At 31.1% G+C, this 20710-nt stretch overlaps 1 protein-coding gene across 1 annotated transcript in view; it reads left to right on the forward strand.

Moving 5' to 3' along the window:
* The window catches only part of LOC132752802 (tyrosine-protein phosphatase 10D-like), a 90283-nt gene that overhangs the window by 2047 nt on the left and 67526 nt on the right, over positions 1-20710 (forward strand). Inside the window, exons 2-4 of the mRNA XM_060743188.1 lie at positions 10277-10345; positions 12066-12228; positions 20104-20217. Coding sequence (XP_060599171.1) covers positions 10304-10345; positions 12066-12228; positions 20104-20217 — 319 coding nt within the window. The 5' untranslated portion in view covers positions 10277-10303. The remainder of the gene's footprint in view (positions 1-10276; positions 10346-12065; positions 12229-20103; positions 20218-20710) is intronic.

Here is a 20710-nt window from a genome sequence, read left to right on the forward strand (position 1 = left end):
GGTTTTTTCCCATAGGCAATAAAAAAAAGTATAAAATCCGGTACCCCGGGGAAAGGGTTTTTCCCAAATTTGGGTTGTTTTTTGTTAGAAAAAAAACCCCTTTAAGTAAAATGTACCCAAATTAAAACTGAAAAATTGAGTAAATTTTTTTTTTGGGAAAGGATTTTAGGGGCAATTTTTGGTTTAAAAAAATCGTAAACAATTTTTACTCAGTTTTGGGGTTTTTCCGGGGTTTAACTTAGAAAACTGAAATTCGCTTTAAAAAATTATGAAAGCTCGCCGATGATTGGCTATGTGAAAGATCACCAGAAATAACTTCGTTTTTGGTCACACTTAGATCTAAAAGCGCAGAGTTATTTAGAGCTGATTTTAATCAGATTGTAAAAACGTGTAGCATATATAGTTGTCTGAACACCGTAACGAGATTATGTTGTATGGTTATTTGATATTTCAACGATATGTTTTATTTCATTTCACACAGTCACTTTTAATATCTTTTAATCGCAATAAATCATAAAATTGCACAGTGAACAAGTATACATACATTTAAGTGCTTCCTGATTTTGAATTAAATTGAAAATCATAAATAAATAAATATATATAGAGCGGAGATAAGAACACTACTTATAGCTCATTTAAGCTCATTTATTTCATCCGTTTGCAGAAGTTTTTCATTTTTATCAAGATAACATGGACAGTCAATAGTATATAGTGCATGGCTGTTTATAAACTTCCTATTTCATAACCTCTACCTAGCCCGATGAAATCTACAACATGTTTTGATTTTCCATATAGCTTAAAGTTTAACTGAAAATTCTATTTCAAGTCATGCCAAATAGCATATTGACATAAAAATTATAAATGTTTATCGCCAAAGTATTATGACTGGCGGTTTATATTTAATATAGGTTTATAATATGAAATCATATACAGATTTTTTTAAATAGATACATGTAGAAAACATATACAATACTGTAATTACGGAAAAATATGATGATGGGTTATGACAAAGTTACATATTATTACAAGTAATTTTAACTATTTCATTTATCTAAATGTAAATGAATATAACCAGGTAATTTTATCATTACATTTTTCGATGTACATTTCATTATATCTTAAATTTCATTTTATTTGGCCATGTGTAGTAACATCTTGCTAAAAAAGTGCTCTTAAATTCAGAATAAAATGGGCAAACTAATAAAAAATGATACTCATTTCCAATAACATGCATATTACATATTACACATTACACACAAGACGTAATTTTCCAATCTATATTTTTAAAACGACCTTTTTCTAAAGTTAAATCTAAATCTTGGAATGGATTTTTCTATGTTTATCATAATTAGTTATATTACTAAGATACTTTTCATAACAATATCACTTTAAATATCTTTATAGAGAAGTGCCACACATAAAAACAGTGCGTATGAGAATTACAAAACCATTGGTTTCGCAACTTCCGTCGATACTTCATTATTTCTGTAATAATAATAAGGACGGCACGATGTAAGACTTGGCTAGAATAGTAATATTTATATAAGGCCGTAATGCCAAAACGTAAATAAAATGTAAAGATACATAAGTGACATGGTTTTTTGTCGTTTCGGGATTTTTAAAAATTCTTGAAATGCCAACATTATATATATGTTATAGATTGTCGAAAATCACTACCGCTCTCAAATATTTGTCAACGTTGAAAAATTACGGAAAATAACGGACGCTCTCACGTATTTGTCATTATTATATATGTAACTGTTGAAAATCACGGAATATCACGCACGCTCTCACGATTTGTCAACATTATATATGACTGTTGAAAATTACAGAAAATCAAGGGCGCTCTCACGTATTTGTCAGCATTATATATGACTATTGAAAATCGCGGAAAATCACGGACGCTCTCGCGTATTTGTCAACATTATATATGACTTAAAAAAATCACGGAAAATCACGGGGCGCTCTCACGTATTTGCCAGCATTATATATGACTATTAAAAATCACGGAAAATCACAGACGCTCGCACGTATTTGTCAACATTATATATGACTGCTGAAAATCACGGAAAATGACGGACGCTCTCACGTGTTTGTCAACATTTTATGTGACTGTTGAAAATCACGGAAAAATAACAGACGCTCTCACGTATTTGTCAGCATTATATATGACTGTTGAAAATCACGGATACTGTCACGTATTTGTAATGATTATATATATGACTATTGAAAATCACGAGAAAATGACGAAGGCTATCATTGATTCGTCGTCAGCTATTGAAAATCAACATTATACATGTACAAAACTGTTGAAAATAGCGAACGCTCTCACGGATTCTTCGACAATACATGTATATGTATGAAAATCACGTTCGATCTCAAGTATGTAACAATATCATACATGATTGTTGAAAATCACGAACGCTCTCAAGTATTTGTCAACATTATATAATTATATGAATGCGGGAAATCACGATTATTTTGATATAATCATTGTCATCTCATCTGGGAGGGTTTACTAAAACAGTCACATATTCGTTTATAATCGGAAAAGAAAGGAGGAAAAACATTTGTTACATCCATTTATGTCTAATAAAGTGAATTTTTAATCTTAGTTCAACTAGGAAGTGAAACAGTATGCATTTTATATCATCGAGTTGGTCCCCTATTTATACCTTTAGTATACGAATATAAATGTATGTGTAAATTATTGATAAAAACGTTGAAGTGTGTGTATCTGGATAACTTTGGAATTTCGATAGTTTTTTTTATCTAACCTAAATAGGATGCATTCGGAAATATTAATGTATATAGATCTAGATAAAATATGGACGTGACGCACGTAGTTTTCGATTCGAGCTCTTATCACATCGGTGTAGATAATTTATATAATCTTATCAATCTATGCTTTTGAAATGGATCACGATTTTTAGATACCATCTTTTATTCAATATCTATTCCTGATTTAAAAAAAAAATTAAGTTATTATGCCTTTAACTTTTCACCACGCATTTAATATTATTCTGAATACGAGTATACGGAACATTTTAAGTAAAAGCCAAGGCAATGATGGCGGTTCGGATTACCATTTCACCTTTTACTAGGCATTCAGAATAAAACCAGAGTCTGATTTAAAATATCAAATTTTATTTCCTTTTTTCCTTCTTCCTAACTCGCCCTATTCATGTACGCTATAAAATATGTGATTACTTAAGAAATTTAGAAACATACATATTCTGTTTAAAACATAAAATATTTAAAAAAAAATGTTTTAATATCTACAATCTATTGAAACATTTCGTAATACATGTACTGTATATGCAAAGAAATGTATTAATATTAATAATCTAACATAATAATTATGGAAAAGTTACCATGATTCATGTATATGCAAAGAAGTGTATTAATATACACGTAAAACTTAATTTCCGTAAAATGTTGCATGGTATATACGCAAAGAAATATATAAATATTTGTAATTTATGTAAAACTTTACATGATATATTCAAAATGTAACTGGTACTTAATCAGGCATAATTTAGATGATCAATACGCATGATACGCAATGTATGTACGTAATGCAAGCTTAAGGTAGATCTTACTTAATTATTTCACAAAAAGTAAACTACATGTATATAAAATATTTTCCAAATTGTCATCTTAATAAAGCAGAAATCTGAGGGCGGGCTGCTTCAACAGTGAAATGAACGTATGGATATAAATAAACAGTGTACATGCACTTCAGTTCGAGGTATGAAGATATACTGATATGAACAGTGAAATATAGATCATATCGTCTACAAGTAATCTTGTGAAAAAGATATAAATTTATTACAAACCAAATACAAAAAAAAGAAAATAATATTAAAAATGATGATGATGATGATGATGATGATGAAAATAAAAAAAAAATAAGGAAATAAAAAAAAATAATAAAAAAGGCGCCCTTCATTCGTAAGTAAGTTATAGATAATTATGTTATCTTAACGGTAATATTTAAATAACTGTCAATGAGATATAAATCATGTATTTATTCAATAAAAGCAAACAAACCTTCCTATATTCGTTAATACATATTTGATAATAAAAGTTGAAGTTGTACATTTATTTAAAGCGGCGTGTCTCCTGAATAATGATACTTTTCATGATTGTTTAATGTATTTAAATAATATAAATATTAAAATAAAATAATATCATGAAGTGAACAAAGTTATTAATTTACTCATTGCAACCGGCACTTAAATTCCACGCAAATTGGCAAAATATATACAAAAATAGCCCTTAATAAGTTAGTCACACAGTAGAAATAAGGTGGTAAAAATTTCAAAATCAGTATTTATCGTACATAAGATATAAATTATTACTTGAATTGTATATATTTTTACTTTTCTTAAAATTTTAGTACATTTTTCTCAAGTTTGATCATCTTGAAATACTTTGGCTCATCTGGAGGTGTGCAGATTTAATTCAACATAGCATGCAAATTCGTCGACAATTTTTCTCAAGCTTGATTATCTTTAAGTATTTTGGCTCATCTGGAGGCATGCAGCTTTTAATCACCAAGGTTGCAACAAGTACCAGATTATATAATATACATTGACAAAGATCTGGGAACGTATATTTTGATGTAAAAATTCGGTAGTTTTTTGACATGGCGATTCACACACGACTTATATCATTAATTAGTAGAAAAACGTTTGAGCTGACGATGTAATGCCATGTGAAATTGGTTCCGGAAGTTTTGTTTCAAGTAGTCCAGACTCATTAGTTACAATATACTCTTACACTTCCTCCCCTCAAATAAATACTTCACAGAGTGACAAAAAGTTAAAGACATAAAATGCACCAAATTACATCGAACCGTAAACATTTTCGTAAGGAACGTATGCATATTTTCATAACCTTCTTTTAACAAGGTAATAGATAGTATCTAAAGTGTTGCGTTTCATTTTAAGGAAGTATTAAAAGATGTAAAAAGTCGGAGAAGATTTGTGAGTTTAAATTTTAAAAGTCAATATTTTTACACTGTAACTCGGTTTATCTGATTTTAAAAGTTAAAACAAATATGGAGCATATCAAATTTATGATAACAAGTTTCTTTTATCTATAGATACCGTGAATGTCACGTGTGAACTAAAACAGGAAGTTTGAAACTGAAATGTTTGACGTGATATTTATTAAACAAGCTGAGAAAACAAATACTTTGTTTAAAATCTGGAATTAAATTAATTAGTGTTTTAGACTGAGTTTATTCCCGCGTAAATTTTAAACATTAAGGACAGTATAAAAGTGTAATCGAACGGACATCTGAAGACTTGAATATTGACGAAAAGTAGTCTTTATTATCATCATTCTTACAGTGGCTAAACATGTAGATGTAAGTATACTTCATTTTATTACTTTATGAGATGATTTATACAAATATAATGCTGTAAGAATAAAACGTTAAATGGAAAGATTTAAGTATTTTGTTAACAAAATTAGGATAGGGTGTGATTCTGCAATAGTCTACTTCTCTTTATTACAAACAAGTACGTCGGACTTAGTATATACGTTCTAGAAGGATTTACATACAACTTGGTGCTTTTAAATCAACAAGCAGACATCCAAAAACAGCAAGTGTCATACATGTATTTTATACGACAGGTTATTAACCCTAACCCTGATGGTACTGAAATTTAAGTTACTGAGTATTAGCCTTTACTTCTTGTCAGACCAGACTTTATAGGTTACTTGACTAAATTAAATATCCCTCAGACTAATAATGAAAAGTATAAAAATTGATTGAGGAGTCCATCTAGGAAAATCAGTTTCATCAGCGATACAAATAAACAACCAAAATGTACAACCAAAATCAGTTAGTTATCTCTTATCCCAAACTAAAGCAAACATTCAAACTAAGGAATTTTAAAGAGAGGAAAAACGCTTTAATACCTCTTAACTGCGACATATCGGTTTAGTCGTGTCTTTTATGATTTTGAATAAGACACTTGATTTACTGCGGATGACACGATATTTTTGCAAGTCATCAACAAAATTACGAGCACATACACCAGCTTAACACTTCGGCACCCATTTTAAATTTCTTGCTTTGTAGCTAAACATTTTTATTTACAATTTCGTCAAATGGAAAGATAATGTTTTCTTATATCCGTGTACAAGTTATGGGCTGTACACCTGCCTGATTTCATGCAATGAGAATAATTTACCATAGCGAGCTCGAAGAGCAGGCCGGGCGTGCTCGCAAAACGAGCTTTACGGTAACGCGAGTACCTGCTAAATAGTAATGGTTTTGAACACTTTCGTCCGAAGTACCGAATTGACACATCGCAACTTTTTGAATTTCAAGATAACGATAAAAGCCGAGGAATTCTGATTGAAAACGGTGCGTAGACTGGCGTCCTGTGCACTTTTATAGGAACCATAATAGGACAGGGAACCAGAATAAACGGAAGCAGTGTATAAAATACCGAATGACAGTTTTAAAACGGAAAATGTAAAATAAAAATGAACGATTATTTTATACTATTTCACGGTAAAAGTAAATCGAGCTCGCTTTAAGGCTTTGCCTTTTTCATATTATCGTGGAACAAGGCTTAAATAAGATACAGCGTAAAACACGTTGTTTCCTTCTACATCGGTGTCGTTTTGCATTGGACGAAATTCATCGGTGTGTAAGAGTGTAAGAACTGTTTCATTGTATTGTCATAAAACATCTGATTTTTTTCTATCTATCCATCCGTTTACCTGGAATCTAGAAAACATTTTCATTTATTATAACCACTAGGTTAATCCCGTGCCGACGTTGTCAACCATTTTGCAAAGATGCCTGCTGACTGCTATGCTGAAACTTTAAGGTTGATGTATATGGTCGTATTTAGGGCTTTATTGTTGGTGCTTTGCTTATAAAAAGTTTCTATGTCGTTAAATAGGGGTATTCTTAATAGCGAGCTCGATGAGCAGGCCCTGCTCGAAAAGCGAGCTTTACGGTAACGCAAGTACCTGCTAAAAGTGATGGTAAAAAAACTTTCGTCCGAAGTACTGAATTGACACATCTCGAAGTTTCGAATTACAAGATAACGCTAAAAACCGAGGAATTCTGACTGAAAACGGATGTGTAGACTGGTCACCCGCACACTTCTATGGGAACCATAATGGGACAGGGAACCAGAGTAAACGGAAGCAGTGTATAAAATACCAAATGCCAGTTTTAAAACGGAAAATTTAAAAATAAAATTGAACGATTATTTTATACGATTTCGCGGTAAAAGACAGTCGAGCTCTCTTTGAGGCTTTGCCTTTTTCATATTAAATGTCTTAGGCATCATGACAAACCAATAAGAGTGTGTCAGCACTGTTTTTATATATAAAAAAATTGCTTCGAGCATGCGAGAGGTCTATTTCAAGCAATGGAAGACGTTTTATTTCGAAAAATGTTTAAATATTTTTCGTTTAAGTAAAGTCGTATTTTGAACACCAAATTTTGTAGACTGGTTTTAATGATTTTAGGCTATAAATGAGATTCATGAACTTCAATTTGATACACAAGAATGGTAGACGCCAGCAATCATTCGGGGGCAGGGGATCTAAAACTGAACAATTTTGTATTTCAGTGTGGCCAGAAACACAATTCCTAATATTTCAAAACCTGTTTCACGGACAGATAACAAGTCACACAGCATTATTCAATGATATATGACAAACATTGTCGTCGCTTCCTCTTGCATATACCTAACAACAATGATATACATAATTATATAATAATTTAGTCCTATGATCATAACAAAATGCTTTCAAAAATTTCCACACAGTAATCTGTTTCTTGAAAACATTTTCATTTGCGTTTTAATAAAAATATTACTGACTCTTATACAAGCACTAATCATTTGTTTGGTCAGAATAAGAAGTATCCACTGCAGAAACTTCCTCTGGTCAGTACAAATGCATAGTGTCACACAGTCACGGTGAGTGGCAAAACCAAAAGTTTAGAATTGAGAAGTTTTTCTTTTTAATATATTCACTCGGACATATTTTCCTCCTATGGAAAAGCATGAAGTGAAATCTAAAATGCATATAAATTATAACAATTGCATTCCATAAGTTATTCAAATAAATTGATTCTTTTATAACACTTTAAGTGTGCTTCTTCGTCACAGCATTTTACAATTGTCTGTTCAGTTAATGAAAGTAAAAATCAAAATTATAACAACTGCACAAATAACGATAAGTTTCTATTTTATTGAAAACTTTATTATCATAATTTACTCGACATTATGGCACAGAACGTAGTGTGTACAATGTACAATATATACAAGAAACTATTCTATGTCCTTCACTATCTAGATATTAAAGTCACATAGACTTGTCTCATTTTCTGTTTTCATCAATATTAACACATGTAAAACTTTAAGTATTCCAACACGTCGTATTGTAATGGTGGTAATATATGTACATGTATGTTAACTATGGCCATTTGAATAATATACTTTTGATGTGAATTAATATAATCAAAAATAGCGCTTATAAAACGTTTAGAGAATAAATTGCTTATACGGGGCGCAACTATGCCTCTTTGCTGCATATATATATATATATATATATATATATATATATATATATATATATATATATATATATATATATATATATATATATATATATATATATATATATATATATATATATATATATATATATATATATATTAACTTAGAGGAACAACAGCGCTATTTTCATTTGCACTTACATAATGTAATGACAATGTTATGGTCCTTGACCGAGTCAGTAAAATTCATTTTATTATTTTTGACATTCATTACCCTATATCCTTGGTTGGTTTTCATAACTTATTTTATTCTACGCAATGCAAAGTCATGGTAACTACTGCACCCAAACCAAACCCTAGGAGAGAGTGGCTGATAACGGAACAAAATACTATGTCAGATCTTGTTGAAAGTTTATCACTATCGTATGTGTTTAATTAACTAGTAATTGTTTTTATATATGTGATGAAAATGTGTCTTTTTGCCACATAAGCGAGTCCTGTTTAGATATTGAAAATCACATCGGTCAAGTTTATGCGGCAGCCCTGTTATGTGACGATGCGTAGTTTAACAAAAGTCCACGTGCTTTAATTTGACAATTGAAAGTAGAAATAAGAAAATTCAGGGTTTTTTCTATTTAAAAAGTATTATGAGAGACAAAACGGACTTAAAATAATGCGCGGCTAGTTTCCTGATTTGTGACCACAAGCCTGAAAGATTACTGCCTTGCTTAAACCATGTACTCCTCCACATAATTATATCCGCAGCACCAATACCATGTCACAGTTTTTTTTATCTAATGTACCTTCTGCCTACAAATGTTTTATTTCAAGCAACCCTTTGATGTTATAATTTTGACTTTTGTCGATTTGGCAATATTTTGTACTGGGTGAGTAGTCCGCTGTAACTGACCACCTTTCATATCCCGAACGTTTAAAATAGGGATAAAAGCATAGAATTGCAAATCAAAGTTTATGTCTAACACTGACATTGTTGGACGTTTTTCCATGGTGTAGAAATCTGATTTCGAGACATTTTATAACGTTATTAGTATTATTTTTGAGAATTGCATGGTTCAAGTTTTTGTCCTATTTAGCCGTCATAAGACAACAATGTAATTTAACATAGTTTTTTGACCACATGTTTGTCATGTAATAAGTACATTCATATAACACTTAAAACTCTCATTTTGAGGCGAAGGTCTTATGAAGGTGATGCCAACATGTGCCTGGTGCAAATATATAATATCAGTTATATGATAATGATGAATCCATCTAACTTTTAAACGAGATAAAAAGATGCACAGCGGAAAACTCTACACGGTCCTTGGATTGTTGTATCTTTTGTGAATATCTTTTGTCTTTTTGGCGTCAGATTGCCTCACCATGGATATAGTAATTATTGTTTTAAACAATGACGTTGTTTCAACATATGATCATGTCCTATAATTTAAAAAGACGGCTCTTTTCATTTCTTTCAGTTAATTTCAGTTTTCAATGTAAATTTAGTATAAACCTAAAGTTTTCCAAAATTTATAATCTGCTTATATTAACATGCCTTATTTATATGCCTAAATTACCATGTGTAAATATTGTTGACACGATATTACGTATAAGTTTGTCAGCGTATGTGAACATTGCTTTGTATGTTGGTTTCAATGATACCACCAAATTACCTTAACACTCGCTATTATTGTAAGCGATACATATATTGTTTTCTCTTTTATTTTACAGATTTTGAAAGAGAGGCATAAGAAAAGAATGGCAAGGATGTCAACAATTTTAATATTCCTTTTGGTTTTGGTGAGTGCATATTTAACACATTTTTTTCGACCACAAGTCACGGTTATTAATTATTAGGTTGTACCTGTTAGATCTCCATGTGATTATTAATATCCAAGAGAGTGTACCAAATTTAGCGCATAGCAGTACCAGAATTATTCAGAACTTAGCATAATGGATTTTGCTTGGCAATGTGTGAAATTTCGACAAAAATCATGGATGTATTTTTGGCAGTATTATCCGTTTCAAAATGGGTAATGCTGGATATTGTGGAAAGCAGACAAGGTTCATCTGATAATGTTAAATTTCGTCAAAAGTTGAATAGTATAAAGCATAACGATTTGTTGTTTTTCAATTTAAATCAAACTTGTGATTTTTTTTGTTATCTAAACAAAATGTAAAAAAGTGTAAAAAAGGAGATTTAAGTTAAGTTAATTTCAAAGTTTCAGTCATTACTAAATTTGACGTTTAAGTTTATAGTATAAAAACTTGTTTTGCTCATCGTAGCAGTCGGATGAAATATGCATGTAACTTTGGATAAAACATCCAAAGTTACATGCATGTGAAGAAAAAGCTATTGTGATAGCTTACGTAAGTTCGGTGGTTCTACTGAAATAGCGGTGTATCTGAAGTCTTTCTTGGTCGGCAAGGTTAGGAAGACTCAATACAACATTAACTGTTCAAGTAACTTACAATATTACTTTTGCTTTCCACAAACGACGGGCTGGTTGTCAATTTACTTTTAGAAATTAACAAAAATGGTTAAACAAACTATTTGTCATTATTATCTAACACTAAAAATGTGTTAGAAAAGTACTGTCTCAACTTTTAATTGTGTTTTCACTAAATACACATATTTACGAGAGACCTGGAGGTTCATTTATTACTATAACATTTATCTATTACTTTTAATTTCTTTTCCATTCATAAATATCATACATATATTATATACAATGAAGTAGTTGAACACATTCTATGTAAGATCTACGCAATTATATAATAATATTACGTCACACAAACACGCGTACGCACACACAAAACAAACAAACAGTTGAAATAACATAATATATGAAATATTTGAAATTAGTCAAAATATGTGACTTTTATCCTCTTGTATTTATGACATTGATATCTTATATCAAGTCTTCATATACTGTTTCCAGGAGAGCTAATATGACATTTTGATCTTTTTTCAAACGGATAGTTAATTTAGTTTATCATTTTCCATAAATTGTCAATTTATGTTTCAACCATTTTTTCATTCTGGTATTTTCATGACCTAAGTTTTGGAGAATCTTTATCCTAGTCTGATCCAAAGGTTTACATATTACGTTACCCTTGATTTAGGTCCATTGTTATCAACACATGATTCTATATCATTTATTAATAAGTTACAAATAATAAATATCCCTCCAAGGATTCCCTGCGTATTGGAAAACAAAATGTTACTATGAAGATCTTAGACATAGTTATATATGATATATCTATTTATCTATCTATCTATAATTTATATTGTTCAATGCATATTTATTTGTAAAATATTTTACGTCACAAAATGCTCTCTTACAGCACAATAACAAAAGCTTTCTGAAGGTTCATGTAACCATACACTAGAAAGACATTTAAACAAACTGGTTTGATTTGAAATGTCTCATATATTTCTCAAACCATTGATGTCGAATATAGTTTAAGTTAGTTCTAGAAAAAGTACGTATTATGCTAACTTTTCTTTTTTACAAAGACAACATCCAAATCATCTGCATCAACGAAACCTACGACAACTACTACTAAAACAACAACGACCACACATTCTATGGTTAAGATGATTTCATCTTCTACGACAACAATGACTTCACCTTCTACGACATCGACAGCTTCACCCTCTACGGCAACGACAATTACAGGTTGGTTGAATTTATTCCGTAGAAGTAAAGAGTATAAAGTAAAAAAAGGATACCTCATTATACAAGTGTACTGCGTTGTTTGTTAAAATTCTGCCTTCTTGTTAAAAACAGAATTGAATGCACTGAATTCCAACACAAACGTCTTCTACATAAACTCAACTTTATCACACCTGACTTTAACTTGGAAAGAGTTCTCCAAAAATATTAACCTGACAATAATCATGTATACAATTAATTATGTTATATCTTATTATTTACACTTTTATAATTGTACTGTAATAGTCAAGTTGTGGACCAATAACTAAGTTACAGTCCCCACATATTGTTCAATATTCATTACCAGTGTTTGTTTTATATTATAAGAAAAATCTTCATAAAATTTTGGTTCAATTAGGATCAAAGGGGCTTAAGAGTTTTCTTTTAACACAAATGATCATGTTTTATGTAATGTTATTTCCATTCTTATCAATAATTGTGTTCTTAATTTTGTACTCAATACTACTTCCTAATAAAATAGCGACACATCTATTTTCGCAGTTCCATTTAGTATATTTAGTTTCTTTGCATGTAAAGCAGTAAATAACAGATTTTGATTTGTTTTAGAAAACAAGAAAACAAACAACATAAAAGCGATAAAATGTAAGAAATTATTGATAAACAAATATCCCATGTTTCCTGGAATCCAAAGATAGGAACCATACAATGAGATTTTAAATGCAATATATTTGTTTTTAATAATAAGACAATATATTATGTTATCTTACTTTTGAAATAAATGTGATCATAGATTATTGCTGTTAACTTTGTCTTCATTATAACTTAGTGTAAGAGTTGTTTCAAAAATATTTCATTCAGGTTTATAACGTACAATTTACAGGTATCACTTAATAAACTTGATAAACATTCAACCACTATGCAACTATTTCTTCTTCCGAAGTACAAAAAAAGTAAAAGACGCAAAAGTTACGGAAGACTATAAAGCAATTTTTGCACTTTTGATAAACTTTGCAATACGGACCAAAAGCTTAATGACAGATAAATCAATTATCACCTCCAACAACGAAAACGAAAAAGGTGATTTTCGATGCAGTATATTAAGTTCATGATATACTCAGCAGAATTTCTTAGCTGAAATCATTATGAACATAATCTTTAAACATAAAATTTTATTATATAAATAACACATGGGTTTGTGGGTAACAGAAAAAACTATCATCCCGAGGAAAATACCGCTACTCGAGGCGTAGCCGCGAGTAACAGTATTTTACAAGGGATGATATTTTTACTGTTACTCACAAACCCATGTGTTATTTACTTTATTACCCCGAACAAGAATACTGTGATGATCTGAAATTGTCAACTAAATCTAACTGTAACAAAAATAAACCTAGACTAAAGACTAACAATAACTAAAGTGCCCTTACTCTTTAATTTCTAACTGTACTTTAGGCCTACTTGAGAAGTTTTCTTTTTCTTTTATTCTTTAAGCAAGTGATGATATCAACAAGACATTAGTCATAAACATACGATAAGCTGTTTTTTATTAAAAAAAACAAAAAACAACAACACAATAACCCATTTTTACGGTTATGATCTGTGAAATCTGATCCTTCTGTATCCAGAATATTCTTCGCATGGGTTTTGACAAAATAACCATGATGTTCTATTCCTGTCCACCATATCTGTAACGTTGCACTGAAAAAAAAGTTAAATAATCCTTCGTTGCATGCTTTAATCTCTGCATGTTCCAGTTTGACACATAAATATTCACATTGCAATTACTTCCGTTGAAAACGGATGTTTACTTTTTGACTATTCAACAAAAAGATATTTTATACGCGAAAAGCACTCTAGGGTGCAAAGAACTAAATTTTATGGCGTGTTGATGTCCTATCGTGGTGAACGTCGAAAATGATAATGAATCGAGAAAAAAATGAATCGCGGCCATTTTATTTCATTTTTTTTAGAAAATAGACCACGTGACCAGATTTTATACTGTTAAAAAGTACTGTTACCCATGTAACAGTACAAAATTCTTAGTCACGTGGTACACTTGCATTAACAGTAAGAATAACTCCCAGCAGACCTATGGGAAATTAAAATTACATAAAATTGAGGGGTAATAATAAATTATAACTTATGTACTGATGCGTATTTATGGAAATGAGGAATCATCACGAACAATCTTAAGATATTATTACTATGCATACAATTTATAATGGTAGAATAGATCATTTACATATAAGCTTTTTTTGTGCGATCATAGCAAACGGCATAAAATTCTGCGTGTGCTGCATTCAGCGAGAAAGCAATTTTACTTTAAAACTTCAGCGTTCATAAATGCATTATAATTAAATCTATGCTCATTTGCAATATTTTCCGTTTTTCCGTTTTGGGCGTTCTTTAAGGATTCTGTTTTTCTCTTTTATATATGCAGTGGTGTTAATAAAAATACTTAACTACTACACAGATAGTAGAAGCAACAACAACAAAAACAACATCAACACAAAAAAGCACAATCTATAAGAGAATGGCAGTTCTATTATTAAAATCAAAAAAATAAAAGTGGCTGATTTAGGATACGAACCTACGTGTTCACGTCTTTATTCTTGAAGTCAAAGACGTTGACAGACTGCACTTAGAGGGATTCTGTAATTGATACAGTACAGTTTTTCTTCAAAAGTGTTTTCTTCCAGACGTAAGAAGACAGTCTGCTAGGATAAACAACAAATAGTCCAAGACGAAGGGATAAATTCAAGTCCAAGGGATAAATTATGATTTGTCCTAGCAAACTGTCTTATTCAGGTCTGTAAGAAAAAAGAAGAAGAAAATACGAGTTAGTGTATCTGATTTATATGACGATTAAATTATCTGTTGATTAATAAATAAACACTGTAATAATAAATAAGTCTTATATAAAATCAACGTATGTTCCTGTTGAAAATATAAAACTATAGAAAATATTGACATGACAGGCACATTGTATTCGCACGGAATTTCCGTGCACTTATTTAAATCGGACATGATTTATTTCCATTCATTACAAACATATTAAAAGGCTGCCTTGAAGAGATATATATTTATTAAAATCGATTACGGATCAAACTCGGTCGACATTGAAACCGACTCTGAACATGTATTGCGTCAATGTTACGTATATGGATAACGTTTTGGACCTCAAATTTGGTAAGTTTCCTTATTCGCATGCTAAAGGTAAAAGGCCATATCCGATGTAGCCGGTAATTTGAACTACGGATGAGAAAAGTATGACTGCATGCTAGGAGTTTAGTATATTTTAAACAATTTGAGTTCGAATATGATATTTATGTATCAACATAATTTTAGATGATAGAGAACATAACTTTTTTCTGGAGCTGTTTGAAAACACAAATCATATGTATTCTATTTTAAAATGTATGTTGACTGATCGATAAGGTAACTATCTATTTCATTTTTTGTGATAGTAGGGAGGGTGGGGGCCAGTGAATCTCTTGTAAACGACATATTTTGGCAGGAAGACAGATAGATATACAGTGGCTTTTATCCTGAAAATTGCCTTTCAATACATTATACACCAGTCACATATTCACGAATATCGCCACGATTGAGCTACGGTCTAAACGTTCACGGATTACAACGGAAATGTCAAATTCCGTAGTCTGCTACGGTTCCAGTACAGAATCGCATCGGTATGAGTACGGATCTACCGCCAAATTTTAAGTAAAAACCATGGGAGAGGCACGGTTTCATACGGAGTGACACGAATAAGGACAGGCGCACTGCGGAACCACTACGATGTTAATATAAGTTTAAACTTTATGCATGTCATCAAGCAGCTCGACCACTGCCTATACAGTCTGAGCCGTATCAATACCCAGTTTCACCCAGTAAATGGCAAACATCGTTGATTATGTTCGCAATATGAAAACACAAATATGTCTGTTTTTAACAGGAATGTAGTATTTATAATCTATGAAAAGGTAAATGACATACTAAACAGTGGTGGACCGTACAATTCCGTACTGCATCGTGTTGCAACGTTTTAAACAGTATCCCTGCCTCTCCATTGTACAACGTATTACGGTCATGGCTTTCCGTTTCAATGCCGTATTAAAAGCGTAGCTTATACGTAGGGTAACGGTACAAAACGTAGTTCTCCGTATCAAAACGTGGAAATCCTTGACAAGTTTGGGCCTACGAATCATTACGGACTAGCACCGATTTCGTACGGACCAGTACGTATCAGTACGGTTTAATACGGACTAGTAGGGATACGCTACGGTTGATTTTTCCGTAGCACATTGTTGTGCAAGTTCAAAAATAGTTAAGGATCGCTACGGATATAAAAGGACTTCTACGACAATAAGGTTATGCTTTTACAAGCTTTGGGCATTATAGTTTCTAAGTAAAATATCTTTTGAATACAAGTTACTTCCTTATATAAGAGAAAAAATTAATTAAATAAATAATCCATTTTCACAGAAGTTCACCAGGCAAATTGCTACAGCCAAATATTTGGTTTGGTTGGCCAACACAATAAAGGACATATGGAGACTTTCAAGCTTTACTGGTGCATTATTTCAGGCATAACATATACTCTTCTCTTGATTGTTTTCTATTATTTTTATATTCAATTTATTTGCAAACTAAGTTTATTGTTCTTATTTTCTAACAAGATCAGACGTGGGCAGCATGTTCACAAATATTTTTATTTCAGGAAACAGTTGTCAAATTGTACTATATTACATTTTGCAATCAATATGTTGAAAGTTTGTCAAGATCTAATTATCATAATTATATTTCTTAATAAGTTACGAAGAAAATACACTGACTATAGGTCGCAAATAACTTGATTAACTTGCCTATAAAAGGCGTTAAACCTGTGTAATAATTCTGTACCATATAAGAAAAATATCACATTTTCCGGCGTTACCGCGAAGCACAATTCACGTACATCGGCGTTTCCTCATAAAAACGTCTTGAATCATATTCTTTATCAGTTTATTTTCAATCTTCTGTATTACAAGAAGTTAAGCTTATGTAACTTGCCTACTGAAAATCTAAATTATACGGAATAATATACATTGTTGTACTTATAAGAGCCGACAAAAAGCCAAAATCTCGCTCAAAACGGTGGTCAAGCCATTATTTTCACGAATGATCTTGAAAAGTAAACAATTTCGTGGAAATAATCTTAATGAGGGACGAAGAGCAATGTCTTCGCAGCCGTATGCAGCTATTGATTTTTTTCAGTTCGGTTAAATAAAAAATAAATTGGCCAATTTTCTTACCGCGTTGTAAATCCTGTCAGGTATCTGCCATGTATTGCACAATTCTGCGTTACTTATTGCACGAATCGTGCGTTATTTTCACATTCCGGCGTTACTGGATATACACGGTGGAATAGGGTGATATTCGCTATATTCGCGATTTGTAAGAATTCAAAAACCGCGATTATGGTATTCTATTTGTGTAATTCTGTCCGACTATCAACACAATAGGAAGGGAGTTTTTTTTAAAATAATCTTTTTAAGTTCTACATTTGATTTATTTTAGAATATAAATGTCATAATTTAAATATAAGGTAATGAATCGAATACAAGAACAAAATAAAACATTTAGAAATGAAATGTTTTTATTTTAAAATTCACTCAGCAATCTTTGATATAAACATCAGTTAGGTACGCAAAGTAGAATGCCTGATTTTTAATCCTATTGTGTTAACACTAACACACAACAGTTACGGTTTATCACACATGGTCAGATTTTTTTGGATAAAACTAAGGTTGTGTGGATAGGGAAAATGAAATATTCTCACATTTCACTACCAAACCCTTCTGAAGATGTAATCAGTGTACTAAATAAAATGTTTTATGACTTTGTTTGACAAGGAAATGTAAACATTAAGTCTTCCGTTATTATAAAAAAAACTATGCTGAGGGCGGCTTGCAGATGATAAATATTTCTGCCTTTATAATGGCATTAAAAATAACATGGTTTAAGAGAATTATAATCTCAAATGTTAGTTGGAGAACTATTCTTTACGACAAAATAGATATGCAAATTTTTTTCATTGCGGAAACCATCACTTTGATAAATTTGCAAAAGAAACAAACAATCTTTTTTGGAAGGACACCTTTACAGTCTTATCAAGATATATAATAATAATTCCAATCGAAAATCATTCTTTCGTCAAACATCCTTTATTTTATAACAATAACATATTAATTGGTTAAAAAAGCGTACGTATATTTAAAATCTTTGTTCGATGCTGGTGTTTGTAACATAGAACACCTAATAGCATCTGATAAAAAGTTGTTATCTTATAATGAATTTATTAATAGATACAATGTTCAATCTAAAATCTTAATTTTTAATGGTATGATTTTATCAGTAAAGCAATTTTTAAATAAATATAATATAATCTCTAACATCCCACAGAAAAGCATTGGCCATGACATACCGCTGTACTTAATAAAAATATCATTTCAGACATAAATTGAGCAAAACCTTTCAATAATATATTAAATAAAAACAAATCAAAGCCCAAAAGTATCGAAAAATGGACAAAACACCTTAATATAGCTTTTAGTGAAAATGAATGGAAAATTATATTTGAAATGCCTTTTAGAATTACAAAATGTGCCAAGTTGCAATGGTTCCAAATAAGAGTTTTACACAGGATTATTGAAACCAATCATCTTTTATACAAAATTAAGTATAAATAACGTCCTTTATGTTCTTTTTGTAGTAATGATGTTGAAAGCATCGTGCATCTATTTTGGCCGTGTCCCATTGTCAAAAATTTATAAATGAATTTCTTATAATAAATGAAGAACCTTTTTTATCTTTAGGTATAAAAGAAATTATGTTTGGCTATAATGCAAAAGATGATACGCAAAAAATCTTATCTTTAGTATACTTTAAACAATAATTTCATCAGTGTAAAATGCTTGATCTTTCTTTATCCATGATTGTAGCCAAAAACTTTAAAACACAAAAGCTCAAGACTGATAAAGAGGTAGCAATCATAAATAATAGGTTACCAAGGTTTGATAAAGTTGGGAGTCCTTTTAGAAAATTTATGTCTTAATTTTAAAAAGAAAAATGTCAGCTGAGAAAATCCTATTTCTACAATGAAAATTATTGTTTTAAGCTTATGAAATTAAGAAATAATTCAAGCCAAAATAGCATGCATTAGATTTTATATAATGTTGATGCCTTTGAAACTATTTTTTTAAAATACGATTATGAGTGCGAGAGTATGAATGCATGTGTCGTCCAAGTCTCTTTGTGTTTTTGTTGTTGTTGTCTTTTGTGTATTTTTTCTTTCTTTTTGATTTTTTTTCTGTAATTGTTGTTTTTCTTTTCTTTCACTTCATTAGTTTCACATCAGGTATACCCGTTCCCATGCATGAAAAAAAAATTGTAAAACCACTGTGAGATGTGCTTCGACCCAAAAATGGTTATGTGACGAAGTGAATTATTGGTGTTCGGATTCGGATTAATAATATCAATCATATTTTACGGTTAGGATCGGAATATCCGTCCCAAGGTACCCGCCTAATGTGCGTTAACGAGGGTTGCCGAATTACCACCAATGGGTGGCTACCTGAGGGACGGATGTTTTGATCTGAACTGGAAACATATATCAGAATTTTTTTTCTTGCGATATTCTTTCATATTTAAAATTGTTTACCTAAATAAGAATTTTGTTCTTTGAAATAAATGTAATTTCATCCATAAAAAATGCGCAAATACCAGCCCTTAGCTATAAACTAATTTTCTCTTCCTCAATCACAGCACAAATAAACATATTTTAAGCGAATACCTCTTATTAACCATAATTATATATGCAATATTTGAATGTTTCAGATATTGATGACTGCATAAATGTTACGTGTCAGAATGGTGGTACGTGTGAAGATGGTGTAAACAATCACACGTGTACTTGTACAGCAGGTTATAATGGACCTGATTGTGAACATAGTAAGTTGATGTTTAAAGTTAATGTCTTATATCAAATAAACTAAAAACAATCTAAGCTGGAAAACACTTCTGATGTATATAAGGTACAGTTCCAAGAAGTGTTGGCTTCATAACCTCAGGTCACCTTTCAAAATTCCATTTTATTTAGTTCCGCCCATAGTTTTCTCGTTTAAGGCACACGCATTTTTTACCTGGGGACCATATGCCGCTTTTCATGGAACGGCACTAACGTGTCACATTGAAGGTTCATCATAACCGCCATATGAACACATCTGCGGATGTTTCAAAGTTCTAAATTTTACCAGTTTAGCTAAATGTTGAATTCTGCTTAAGCCGATGATAGGGGACGTGGACGGTTGTTTGCACTTGACAGTACCGTCCATGAACAGGCTCAATCAAACCGAGCCTGCAACATTTTCAATTCATCCGCGTTGGGCTTTCTTTAGGGATTCTTATTTCACTCTATCTTTTGCTTTGTTCTGCATAGAAAGAT

The sequence above is a fragment of the Ruditapes philippinarum genome, unplaced genomic scaffold, assembly GCF_026571515.1.
Source record: "Ruditapes philippinarum isolate M1 unplaced genomic scaffold, ASM2657151v2 ctg395_1_1_1_1, whole genome shotgun sequence".
NCBI classification, from domain to species: domain Eukaryota; kingdom Metazoa; phylum Mollusca; class Bivalvia; order Venerida; family Veneridae; genus Ruditapes; species Ruditapes philippinarum.